Consider the following 13,237-nt stretch of genomic DNA (forward strand, 5'->3'; position numbering starts at 1 on the left):
AGGACTCTGTCTGCCCTCGCCTCTGTCTGGCCTGCTGCCCATTGCCGTTCCCTGCAGCAGGTCCGAAAGGGCCAGGAACAGTCGGAGGACCGTTCATTAGTCAACTTCCCTGTGTTGGCTACCATGGGCATGCAGGTCCGGCTGAGGGTCGGACTCCCTGCTTCTGTTCCTGCCTGCCTGGCTCACCATGCCTGCTCAGCTCACCTCCCACGGTGTGGCTTTGGGCTCCTCCCGGAGTCCTGCCGTGGCCCAAGGGCTCACCACCCGCTTAGGACGACCGTGCCCGCGCGCGCTCGTAACACTATAGGCATACAATAGTGTGTAGCCATTCTCATCTGCACATGCTAAGCATGTACCCTGTGCATACTGATATATCAGTGTACATACACCACATGGCAGCTTGTACATGGATTCCTTGTGTGGCAGGGAAGGATTCCTATAGTTACTGTCTTAGCCTTAAGGTTGTGGGCCACTGAAAGGTGATGCAGATAGCAGTAGCTATCTGCATGCCGTGTATTAACACAGTTGCACAGACTGTCAGCGGACAGGTTACTAGGCTGTTGCTAGTCGTAGGGAGAGCTTAATATATTAATGCTAATGTGTCATACCCGTTTACATGGTGCAACCTGTGTAAGAAATGTTCAACAGGCCTTAAGTGTGTCTATCTGGTGTCCATGTGCACACAGAAGTGGTGACTGCTGGTGTGCAGTCACTGTTAACTACCAGTATATTAATTGGATGGGCAGAAAAGGCCAAAGGTTGCAAGATGTGGTCACCATTCATTGTAACACACATTCCTCCGGTGCCGTCTCCCAGCTGTGCTGTGTGCATGCACCCTTTATAATATTGGCCACGTCCAACATGTGAACAGTCTGATGGGTAACACTGTGTAGTACACAGTCCTACAGTCTCTTCACAAATATTACATCGCCAGACACTGATATACGAGCCACTCTCCAATGTTTACAGACAGTGTTGATAGTGCATGTTGTTTGGAAAACCAGTACAGTCCACTGACAAGTATCTGTCAGTGTTGTAAAATATTAGGTATACATTAATGACTATTAACACAACAACAAACAGTTACATCTTGCATAACCCCAGTGGACTTTCCTCCCTACAGGTGTGCTGTTCAAAAGGTTACAGTAATGAATGTTGCTCACATATCAGTATTAGCAGAATATTAGTGTTTGCACATACTGTATGACCTGTGACACCATCACATATTATACCCACCTCACCCCGTTCTTCTACATACTCCGTCTTGAAGCTCCTGTACCTGCAAGCCTTTCTTGAGGGACATGTGAATGGGACGCATACCCTCCCAACGGAGCGATATGGGTGCATCTATCTCAATTGGAGGGACATGTAGGGCCATATCTGGCCCATATTCCCTCTATTGTTGGCACACAGCTCAGTTAGCACTGACTGGGATAACCACTGACCGGCAGCTCCTGTGGAATACATAGTTGAGCAGCGAGCTTAAGGGGTGTTGTCAACAAATGGGCTGTCACGCATTGCCATAGTTCCAACTTGTGAATCTATATGTATCACCATGTTTCCCCACACTTCTGTACTCCTTTATGAGTAGGTTTGTGCGGCCGTGGAGGACACAATCCTTGACAGATGGTCTGCCACTGTAGGTGGACATCCGGAATCTCAGAGCCTTCTACCTCTTGCCATACATGCTGTAAGGTGTTGCCTAGATGTCCAGCTCACTGTGTGGCCTGTGCATGTAGTACTTCACAGTCCAGGTGCAACACTGAACACTGCAATGCTGTTTGGCGGCACCCTTAGGCACAGCTTGCTTCCCTGACACATTCCACCTCATGAAGGACAGGTTGCCATGTCCAAGAATACAGCATGTATCGTTCTGCCTGTTTAACGTATGCGCATCCAGCTAATGGAGCTCCTGGACCACATAACTGTGGCGCTGCATGGAGCACAATTGCCAAGGATGCACATGTGTTTGGCCAAGTGGCAGGTATTACCACACTGTAGCCTAGAATGCCAGGAGTTCATGGCTAGTTTGGCCCACCTGATATCCCCTTGTGGAGGACATCTCCGGGTGCAGCCAGGTGGTGTGCTGCCAGAAGGGTGCACACTTATACGGTACAGTACATGAAGGCTCTATGTGTAAATCGGCATGGTATCATGGTTGAGGGGCCCACCTGAGGGTGGTTGGTGCAGAGGACGGGTGTGTTACGCAGAGGCTAGGTATCACCTGTACCCCGATATGCCATCTTGGTATTGGCTGGTGCTGTGGCCAGCAACATCGTTGTCATAATGGCAGAGACACACACCGACCTGTGGCATTTACAGAAGCTGGGTGGGATGGCCTTCGATATATTGTGGGCGGACTGGGAGGAGATAGGGGTCTAGTCGAATCAACCAACCTCAAACCCTCTCTCACTAATTCCTGCTGAATATTTATCATACTATTACCATTCACAACTGTGTCATATTTATTCATTTGATTACCTATGTACCGTTTTATAGTCTTATTTTTTCACTTGCTAGTTGATTTCACTATGTACCGTTTTATAGTCTTATTTTTTCACTTGCTATTCTAATGTATCAATAGGCTGAAATGTAAATATTGTGCTGTTCAATTTCTCCCCTTCCATCCCAAGTTTATTTTCCTTGTTTTTTGTAACTTTCCCTCTCCCTTTTTCTGATTCACTGTATTTAAAGTTCAAGGTTCTTATTGAAAATATTGTTTTTTACGTTACGTTATGCTTTACACTCCTTGTTATTTGTAAACCGGGTTGATGTGATGCCTATCATGAAACTCGGTATAACAAAAACAATAAATAAATAAATAAATAAATAGTCAAAGTGCAGACCTAACATCATCCCAACTGTTCACCTTCCAGGCCAGCCTACCATTGTACTGTACAGTATGAGGGTGACAGTGCAGTTAATCCAACATTGCTTATCACCCACAAATGGTTTCAATATTGTGATAGTGCAAGACATTAGTTTGGCACCCTGTCTGAACTCCTGTCATCCTCATCACTGCAGGTAGCAAGCATGGAAGCAGCTGTAGCTGTACAATTATGTGTGTCAGCTAGTGGATTGTCACTGACACCCATCCACGTGCAGCTGTTCCAAAGAGCTCTGGAATATGTTGTCCATATGTTGTGTGCTGAAAGGCTGGTACCCTCTATCCAGACACCTAGCACACATTCATTGTTCCCGCTCATTGATCACCTATTCTTCCTATACCACCCCTTGTTTGGTGCCACACAGGAGTACTACACATTTTAGGAAAGGGGAGTGGGCTGTACACCAATGTACCTCTTCACCTGCATAGCCATATATCTGGCCCCCTTCATCCATACATTCCACCCTGTGCAGCCTCCTCTTGTGTTCTGCCACCTCCATATGGACAACACCAAAGGCTCCAGGGACACATTCACATATGAGTATGGAAGTACTTTATTTGGACGTCAGGACCTGTGCTGGAAGGCTGTGTTATCATCTGTCATTAGTGATGGATTACCCGTGGACATTTGTTTGTCATCATACTCTGCAGTAAGGCAGCTATGATGAAGGCGTTGGTAGAGCCAACACGGTTATGATGGGCTCTGTTTGGAGGAGCGTGAATGACTGTGTGTCAGCTCACCGGAGGCATGCTGTAGGGGTACAAATGCCTGGTCGGAGGTGCTTCCACAGTACACAGCATGCTTTCTGTGCTATTGAACCAACTGCAGTGGGTAACGTGGCACCAGCCACACCCAGGTCTGTGCCTTGTGGCACTCTGACCCATTTGTGGGCGGTTGTGCAGGCCATCTGCTGAGGGTCTGGGTGAAGAGGCACTCTGTTACAGTCCTGACAGCCTCATTGGTAATGTGCACAGATCTCCATGTTTGTCTAGCTTGCAGGCTGCTACTTTCTGCACCTTATAGACATTTGAAGGGCATCTGACACCACATTAATGGGGACTGCATCACTGTCACATCCACCTGTCAGTCCACTTGTGAGGGCTCACTCCTCAGTAATGGCCATCTATCACTCAATAGAGCACTGTATACATGCATGCATCCTCCCTTTGGCAGCCTGGCCAATCAGTTGTGCTGCTGGTGAAAGCCTTTCTGCGAGGTGGCTGCCAACAGTCAGCCTATCACCTTTTGGGCGGAAAAAGTGACATGTGGGTGTGTACTCCCATGTGGCAGTTCAGTGCAGACAGCACTGCTGATAGTTTCTACAAGTGACATGTTATGACAGGAGCATTTAAGGCCTCCATTAAATGGTGGCTGGGTGTCCCAACAGGGGACATCTATAATCATGAACAGTCAGATGAAGAATCTAAATATGTACACCCTGGAGGAAAGGAGGAGCAGAGGTGATATGATACAGACTTTCAGATACTTGAAAGGTTTTAATGATCCAAAGACAACGACAAACCTTTTCCGTAGGAAAAAAATCAGCAGAACCAGGGGTCACGATTTGAAGCTCCAGGGAGGAAGATTCAGAACCAATGTCAGGAAGTATTTCTTCACGGAGAGGGTGGTGGATGCCTGGAATGCCCTTCTGGAGGAAGTGGTGAAGACCAGAACTGTGAAGGACTTCAAAGGGGCGTGGGATAAACACTGTGGATCCATAAAATCAAGAGGCCGTCAATAAAGAGTGGGTGGCTCGCCAGAATGACGGCTACTGCCTGGAGATAATACCCTTATTCAATAAACATACACATGCTTACTGTGACTCCAACATCGCTCTAAGCTACAACAGCAAGAGGAAATGTGGAAAAAAGGATTCGCACTCACAAAGCAGGGAGTAGCTGGCTTGTTACAGCGGTTACTACCCCAAACCAAATAAGCCTGATACTTCACTTTCAATGCATATCCAGCATAGCTCTCTGCTTTAACGGCAGGGGAGAAGAAAAACTGATTCTTCACGCATATCCAGCATAGCTCCCTGCTTCAACGGCAGGGGAGAAGAAAAACTGATACTTCACGCATATCCAGCATAGCTCTCTGCTTCAACGGCAGGGGAGAAGAAAAAAGGATTCACACTCACAAAGCGGGGAGTAGCTGGCTTGTTACGGCGCTTACTACCCCAAACCAAATAAGCCTGATACTTCACTTTCAATGCATTTCCAGCATAGCTCTCTGCTTTAACGGCAGGGGAGAAGAAAAACTGATACTTCACGCATATCCAGCATAGCTCTCTGCTTCAACGGCAGGGGAAAAGAAAAACTGATACTTCACGCATATCCAGCATAGCTCTCTGCTTCAACGGCAGGGGAGAAGAAAAACTGATACTACACGCATATCCAGCATAGCTCCCTGCTTCAACGGCAGGGGAGAAGAAAAACAACCAATAAGGGCTGAATAACATATTCTGGGTAAAACAAATAAGCATGGGTGTAGCTTGCTTATTGCGGCGGTTACTACCCCTAATACCCCTAACTAATCAAGCTAGATATTTCACTTGGATGCAGCTCCATCACTGCTCTCTACATTAATGGTGGGGGTGGAAGGGAAATAGAACCAAAGAGCTAAGAGAAACAGATAAGTATGAGAAAAAATGTGTGAAGCTTGCTGGGCAGACTGGATGGGCCGTTTGGTCTTCTTCTGCCGTCATTTCTATGTTTCTATGTGTGTGCTCATACCATGGGCATGCATGGCCAGGTGGCTATTTCCTGGCTTCACATGCGCACTGTGTTGTTCACTAACAGCAACAGATAATGTGTCCCATATCTGGCATGAAACAGGTGTCTGGTATGCTTTGGATGCAAGGTGTTACATAGACACCAAGGCTGAGCTCTGCTGCTGTTCCATCAGTTGTTGTAGTGTCACTAAACAGTTCGTACTGTTAGTGGGGACATGATGGACAAGGCGTAACATACCGTACTAATATTCACATACCATATTCATGTACCATATCCCAATGTGCATATGAGCACCTCAGGATTGGCATTCATACACAAGATAAATGGTGGCTGCAGCCTTTGAAGCCCCAACTGCCCTGTTGTGACAGCTATGCCAGGCTGCCAATTGACCTCCACATCACTGGTTTCACAGTCACAGCCAACTACATGATGTGAGCAGCTATTATGGATATGTAGGCCTGAACACATGTACATGCATATTCAGTTAGAGGGAGGCCAGTGAAGGTTGCGTGTGAAACACAACCACTGACTCATGGGCGCAGGCACTGTACAAACTGTGTCCGATGTTTCATGTCTGTACTACATGTGGTTATGGAGGCTGATACACAGTATTATTGTCCCCATGACAGCACAGTGGACTACATACTGCCATAGCAGTGTGGGAGAGCTAACTGTACATGCATCTCCTTTCCTTCACAACGATTCCGTTTAGCAGCATACAGCCGGCACAACCATGTGCATGCAACAACATAGATGGCTCTCCTTTCGGCCAGCTGCAATGACCCCAGAGGTGTGTGGATGTAGGATGCTACAGTGATAAGGGACCTTCAGATACGTCTGTGCAGCGCCAGATGCTTTTGTTTCGCATGCACCCATTCATGAGGCATCAGGATGTTGTAGGGCTGGTATGTGTTCCCTGCTGTGTATTGAGGCTGTGCTGCCTAGGCCCTCACTGATACCACTTGCAGACTGAAGGGTCGTTAGTGTTGCTGCAAGATGCACATGACAATAATATTGAGGGTTTGCAAATAAGGAAAAAGTGATGTATGTAGGGTTCATTAGTCCTAATGGCCGTAAATGAAGCACCTATATGCATGTCACAGTGATGGCATTAGGGACTGACAGAGGTAAGGGCCATTACAGGTACAATTGTTGTAAGGTGTTAGCAAATCTGGTGAGGCCTGTGAGTGTGTTGTGTCTCTTGAGGACAAGTGTGTACAGTACTTTCATCCTTGGTGGCACGTCAGTATGTAGCTAGTGCTTAATCCAATGCCACTGAATAAGTAACACACATAGAGCACCTCGGCAGTGCCTCGAGCCAGCCCTTAGGCACCCTGTTATGGGCTATACCCTCAGATGTAGAGCACCAAACAGCTGTTGGGTGGACAGACTTAGCAGGTCAGGCAAGTAGCAGACTCAAAAATAGGTCTGCACATTAAACTATGTCCTAACCCATCACTGGCTGAACTGCCCTGCTGGGGTATGGTTTGGTCCCATTCCTTCCTTAAAAGTGTGTTTGTATAAAGTGTTGGTGAAGCTGGCTGTCACTGACTGTGTTCTCATGCACACACACATGGGGGGGATTAGGTCTGAGATCAGGATCTATAGCCATTGGTATTCTTTGCTGAAGAGCCACATTATGGAAAACACAGCAAAGCATGATTATTCTAGCAACGTGGGGGGAAGCATACAGTAATGCTCCCAGAGAGCACCTACCTATAAAACTCTCATAGTAGTTAGGTATTTATACCTCTATAGGAGGCCCACCTAGTTACTCGAGGTGAGGTTTAGGTAGTAGTGTAGGGGTTAGGGGCCACTTGGACATGCAGAGTGCGACGTATGAACAGAACAGTGCACTCTTGAGAAGATTTGATGACCTTCGGAGTGAGGAAACTCGCCCAAAGATGAGATTTGTGCAATGTTGTCTCAACCTAGCTTGATGGACTCTCTACCTGGGTAACATCAAGCTAGGTTGAGAGAACACTGTACAAATCTCATCTTTGGGTGAGTTTCCTCACTCCAAAGATCATCAAATCTTCACAAGAGTGTACTGTTCTGTTCGTACGTCGCACTCTGCATGTCAAAGTGGCCCCTAACCCCTACACTACTACCTAAACCTCACCTCGAGTAACTAGGTGGGCCTCCTATAGAGGTATAAATACCTAACTACTATGAGGGCTTTATAGCTAGGTGCTCTCTGGGGCTTTCTCTCACATACCCACTTGGATAGGAATTGCAACAATTGTGGTACTTACTGCAAAGTGTGAAAAAGTTATCACAGTCCACAGTAATACCTATCTGAAGTACTACAATAGCACACTTTGTGATAAATAGCCTATTATCATAAAACCCACCCCTTTTCCTATCACATGTGATATTTAGTGCATTTTGATAAATCCAGGCCTAAGGGACACAGATATATTACAGCATTGATTTATAGAAATGATGACCACTTAACAGCAATGTACATCATATGAGGTTCAATGCTATGTGGTCTAAAGATCCAACGTTGTTCTACTAACATACAAAAATGGAGTGTAGCCCAAGCTCTTTTCCTAATTGCTTAGAAACCTCAAAATACTGATGATTTTAGCATAGTACATGTCCTCTCCAATATTTATAGCTATGGGACACTGAACCTGATCATTGTTCCTCTACATAGTTGGAGCTGTAGGTATGCACTTCAGTGCAACAGTACTACTATTTAATTTTTTAAACATTTTTGACTGCATTTATATAAATTATTAGGTATAGGTGCTGGAGCATTGACTATTTTAATAGTCATGGCTTTTATTGTTTATTTTTTAGTTGTATGTTCTGCGTGTTTTATTTTGTTTGTATATGCTTATTGTTACCTGCCTAGAATTGTGGATAGAGTGAGCAATAAATCTTTTCAACAAACAAACAAACAAATAAATAAGAAAAAGGATCCACATTTTCTAGCTTTGTGATTTATTCCTGAAGAGAAAAGTGGCGAAAGATCTTGAAATCCACTTCTGCTTAGTCATCAACTCTCCCAAAGGATAGGGAGGGTAATTTTATAACAGCCACGTAGGGCTGAAGTCCACATGTAGAAATAGCACACAGATTTCACCTTCAATTTTCAAAGTGGACTTATGCATGTAAGTCCATTTTGCAAATTAGCAGGTGTGCATGGAACCCTGAGTGGCATATATGCACACATTTTTACTTGTTGGGAGCAGTAAATGTATACATGTACATTTATGTGCATACTTTCGAAAATCAAAAGTATGCATGTAAATGGTTTCCTAACCCCAACACTGCCCCCCCCCCCCCCAGACTGTTTCTAGTTTGTGGAAAAGTATGAACAAAATCACTTTTGTATGTACTTTTACATGTATAATTCCTCACCACCCCAGACAATTTTCAAAGGCCTATTAATGCCCCTAAAACCAGATTTTATGCGTGTAGATCCTTTTGAAAATCAGGCTCTTAAGTTGCTACTCTGTTGACTGCCACTTGAACATGTGCTGGAGCCACCCTGCTGCATTTAGCACAGGAACATAACTCAAACATTGGGAAAACTAACTTTGTCACAGATTTTTAAAATTAGGGTGAGTTGTTATAATAAAAGTTAAATCCACATCAATCCTATCTCAGTCACAGTAAATGATATATGAACTATTTTTGGACAAGAGGGCATTCAATGAATCTGTCTACAAGAGAGAGCAAAAGCAAGAAAGAAACATTCAGGAAATATTTTACAGAGCATGCTGTACTTCCATTTCTGCTGCTTGAGTCAGTAAAGAGGCATGCACAACCAAGCAAGTGTATAGCATTCCTTCCTCACTTTCTCCATACACTTGTTATAACACTGTAAAAGACATTAATTTTGAGCAGAGATACAGGGTATGCTTTCATTATGATTGAATTATAATGGTGAGATAGGCTGCTAGGTTTTTTAAATTAGTTTTAAATGTGAAATATTTCATAGAAATCTACCTGTATTTCATTATTTTGATATTTACAAATTGCTTTTCATTTATCTTTAATGTTGTCTAAACAGGACCTTGCGACAATGGTTGAGCAGCTGGTGAGGTTCCTGGGAGTTTCTTATGATAAAGCTCAGTTAGAATCCATGATAGAACATTGTCACCAACTCATTGACCAGTGCTGTAATGCCGAAGCACTACCAGTTGGCAGGGGTATGTTTTATGTACTTTTACAGACTACCTGTACTAGATAGAGCCAGAAGTTATTTTTCAGCTGACAAAAATGCAATTTTGTTCCGTAATTGCTGTATCAGAACATTTATTTATTTAGATATTTAAAAAAAAAAAAAAAAAAAGCAAACAAAGTTCTTTCTTTAATCTACACATATTACTTTAACCATTTTGTATTATTCTATCCTGTTTCTGACCATATCTTACTGTGTTTTATTTGATAGTGATTAAAAATAAAACTTTCTCCTGTATCATAAGAATTCTATTCAGTAAGTCTGTGGTATACAACAAGAAGGGAAAATGGGAAGGTCTTTATCTGTTATCGTATTCTTTGTTTCAAAGACACAGTTATAGCTGTGAGATATCCTACTGCAGTTGAATAAATGAATCAGTGGTTGAAAAACAAATTATATATTTATTTATTTTTATTTAACACTTTTCTATACCGACCTTCATGGTAGAGACCATATCAGATCGGTTTACATTGAATTGGGGAACTGAACCAAGAACAGTAACCAAAAACAATAGGTTGAACATGAAAAAAAAACAAAGTTACATTTAACAGGGAAATTAAACTTGGAAGCATAGACTGCTGGAAGGAAGGAAAGGCTTGAGATAGCGGAGAAATTATTAGTATAAACAAGGCAGAGTCAGGGGGCTCTTAATCTGGACTTAGGGGTAATATGGAGATCCATTGCTCCTGAAGGAAGTTCTGTCGGCTATTGTGTGTCATGGGTATCTGAGAAGGCTTGGCGGAAAAGCCAGGTCTTAAGTTTTTTCTTAAATGTTGGTAGGCAAGGTTCCATTCTGAGGTCAGCTGGGATGTTGTTCCAGATAGTTGGGCCTGCTGTTGAAAAGGATCGGTCTTTAGTTGAGGAGAGACGTGTGGCTTTTGTAGGTGGGGTCTGTAGGGTTCCTTTATATATTTCTCTAGTCGGTCTGTTGGTGAGGTGGAGATTGAGGGGGAATTCGAGGTCCAGATGCAAGTGATTGTAGATGGCTTTGTGGATTAAAGTAAGTGATTTGTGGAGGATTCTGTACTTCACTGGGAGCCAGTGTAGGTTACGTAGGATGGGAGATATGTGTTCTCCCCGGTTGGTGTTAGTCAAGATTCTTGCCGCAGCGTTCTGTATCAACTGTAGCGGCTTGGTGGTAGAGCTGGGGAGTCCCAGGAGGAGTGCACTGCAGTAGTCGATTTTTGCAAATATCAAGGCTTGCAGAACTGTTCTGAAATCGTGGAAAAAAAGTAGGGGTTTGAGTCTTTTTAGGACTTGAAGCCTGTAGAAACAATCTTTGGTTGTGGTGTTGATCATTTTCTTGAGATTTAAGCGGTTGTCTAGTAACACTCCGAGATCTCGTACGTGGGTGTGCATGAGTTGGGTGTTAAGGTTGGTCTGTGGGAGTGGGTTGTCTTGGTTAGAGGAGATGAGGAGGAGTTCGGTCTTGGATGAGTTAAGGACCAAGTTGAGGCTGTTAAGAAGGCTGGTGATCCGATTTAGGCAGTTGTTCCAGTGCGAGAGTGATTTTGCGATGGATTCTGTTATCGGAATCAAAATCTGCACGTCATCTGCGTACAGAAAATGAATAAGGTTAAGGTCTGTTAGCAGCTGACAGAGTGGGAGGAGGTATATATTGAAGAGAGTGGGTGATAACGATGATCCTTGGGGTACTCCGAGTGAGGACCTTGTCGAAGGAGATTCTTTATTATTTATTTTAACTTTGAAACTTCTATTACTAAGGAAAGACGTGAACCAACTGAGGGCTGAACCTGATATACCTATTTCTGCTAGGAGAGTCAGAAGGATGGTGTGGTTGATGGTGTCGAAGGCTGCCGAGATGTCCAAAAGAACTAGAAGGAAGGAATGGCCCTTGTCTAATCCCAGAATGATATGGTCTGTTAAGGAAATGAGGAGTGTTTCTGTATTGCGAGATTTGCGGAATCCGTATTGGGAAGGGAATAGAATGTTGTGATCCTCTAGATATTCTGACAGCTGAGTGTTAATAGTATTCTGACAGCTGAGTGTTAATAGTATGATGATAGTATGATGTTCGCAAAATCTGTTTTTTTTTGGGGGGGGGGTTTAGTAAATAACTCTTCCTTTATAGGAAGATCATAAAAAATAATGAGGTATGAAATTAGTCTGTGGTTTACTCTAAGGGGTAGATTTTTAAAACAGTCTGGCTATTTCAGAAGTTCTGTTTATTTATTTTAAAATTTATATACCACATATCTATTGTCTAGGTGGTTTATAAAAGACATTCACAATAAGTTAAACAACTATTAAACATATTATTAAATTACCAGTAATACATAAAGCAAGTTACAGTTTGTTCTCTATTCTCGGAAGACACACAATCTAATTTAGTACCTGAAGTAATGGAGGTCGGAGGGTGAAGTGACTTAGCCACTATCATTAGGATAGTAGTAGGATTTGAAACCTTGGTTCTTTGCCCAGTGCTCGAACCGCTAGACTACTTTACTTTACTAATGCTTCTTTTGTGCTTTCATTTAGTAGCAGTAGCACTACTTTTACTTTTTTCTCCATCCAAACCTGTCATCTCCCTCTCTATCTCTAGTTTACAACACACTGCCGACAAACTGTTTTTGGTCAACTATAAACTGCTCCTATAAATAATATTGGAGCTCTAACACAGATCTTTTGAATTAATGCTGGAATAATGCTGCATACTGTTATTTCTTTCTGCCTAGATTATAAATTCCAGTCGCAAGCAGGGTAAAATTTAAACTTCTCTCTGATTTGTTTTCAAATGCTCGAATAAACAGGACCTTGAGAACCTCACCCAACGTCTTTCCCCTTACACACACTCAAGGTAACTCCAGTAGTCCCAAATGGCTCTTCCTTTCTCCATCAGATTGTCCTGTTATAGAAGGGGGGCCTTAGGAGGCCGTTTGGTCTTCTTCTGCCATCATTTCTATATTTCTATGTTGCCTTCTGTTATGAGCATGCAGGCTTTGGCTAGATGTAGCAAGAGATGCCATGAGCAGCTGCTGCACAAGAATAGGAGATGTGTGCCCTTGGACCTCGGTGAACCCAGAGAGGAGCTCCGGGGAAACTCCAAGGCTGGTGAGACAAATCCGTGTCTGGGTTGAGACCAAGCCCAGGCCCCTGCCGACCTGCATACCTCAGTGAGACCAACCACCCTTGGTTGGTCTCTGAGTGGTCCTCTGACTACTCCAAGCCCTTTCGGACCGCCGCTGTGAACGGCAATGGCAGCAGGCCGGACAGGAGACGAGGGCAGAAGAAGGCTCTGGAACATGAAGACTGAGACAGGAGACTTGGGATGTGAAGACTCAGATGAGAGGCTTGAGAAGTGAAGACTCAGACGAGAAGCTTGAGCACGAAGACTCAGACTGGCAGCCCTGGTGCTGCCTTGGAGGAAGAAGGTCTCATAATGGGAGAGCACCAACCAG

General features: G+C 43.9%; 1 protein-coding gene across 1 annotated transcript in view; it reads left to right on the forward strand.

Annotated features, from left to right (window-relative positions):
* The window catches only part of SULT4A1 (sulfotransferase family 4A member 1), a 171,890-nt gene that overhangs the window by 102,292 nt on the left and 56,361 nt on the right, over positions 1-13,237 (forward strand). The window contains exon 6 of the mRNA XM_029600128.1: positions 9,648-9,786. Within this exon, the coding sequence (XP_029455988.1) occupies positions 9,648-9,786 (139 nt within the window). The remainder of the gene's footprint in view (positions 1-9,647; positions 9,787-13,237) is intronic.

This window comes from Rhinatrema bivittatum, chromosome 4 (genome assembly GCF_901001135.1).
Source record: "Rhinatrema bivittatum chromosome 4, aRhiBiv1.1, whole genome shotgun sequence".
Lineage (NCBI taxonomy): Eukaryota > Metazoa > Chordata > Amphibia > Gymnophiona > Rhinatrematidae > Rhinatrema > Rhinatrema bivittatum.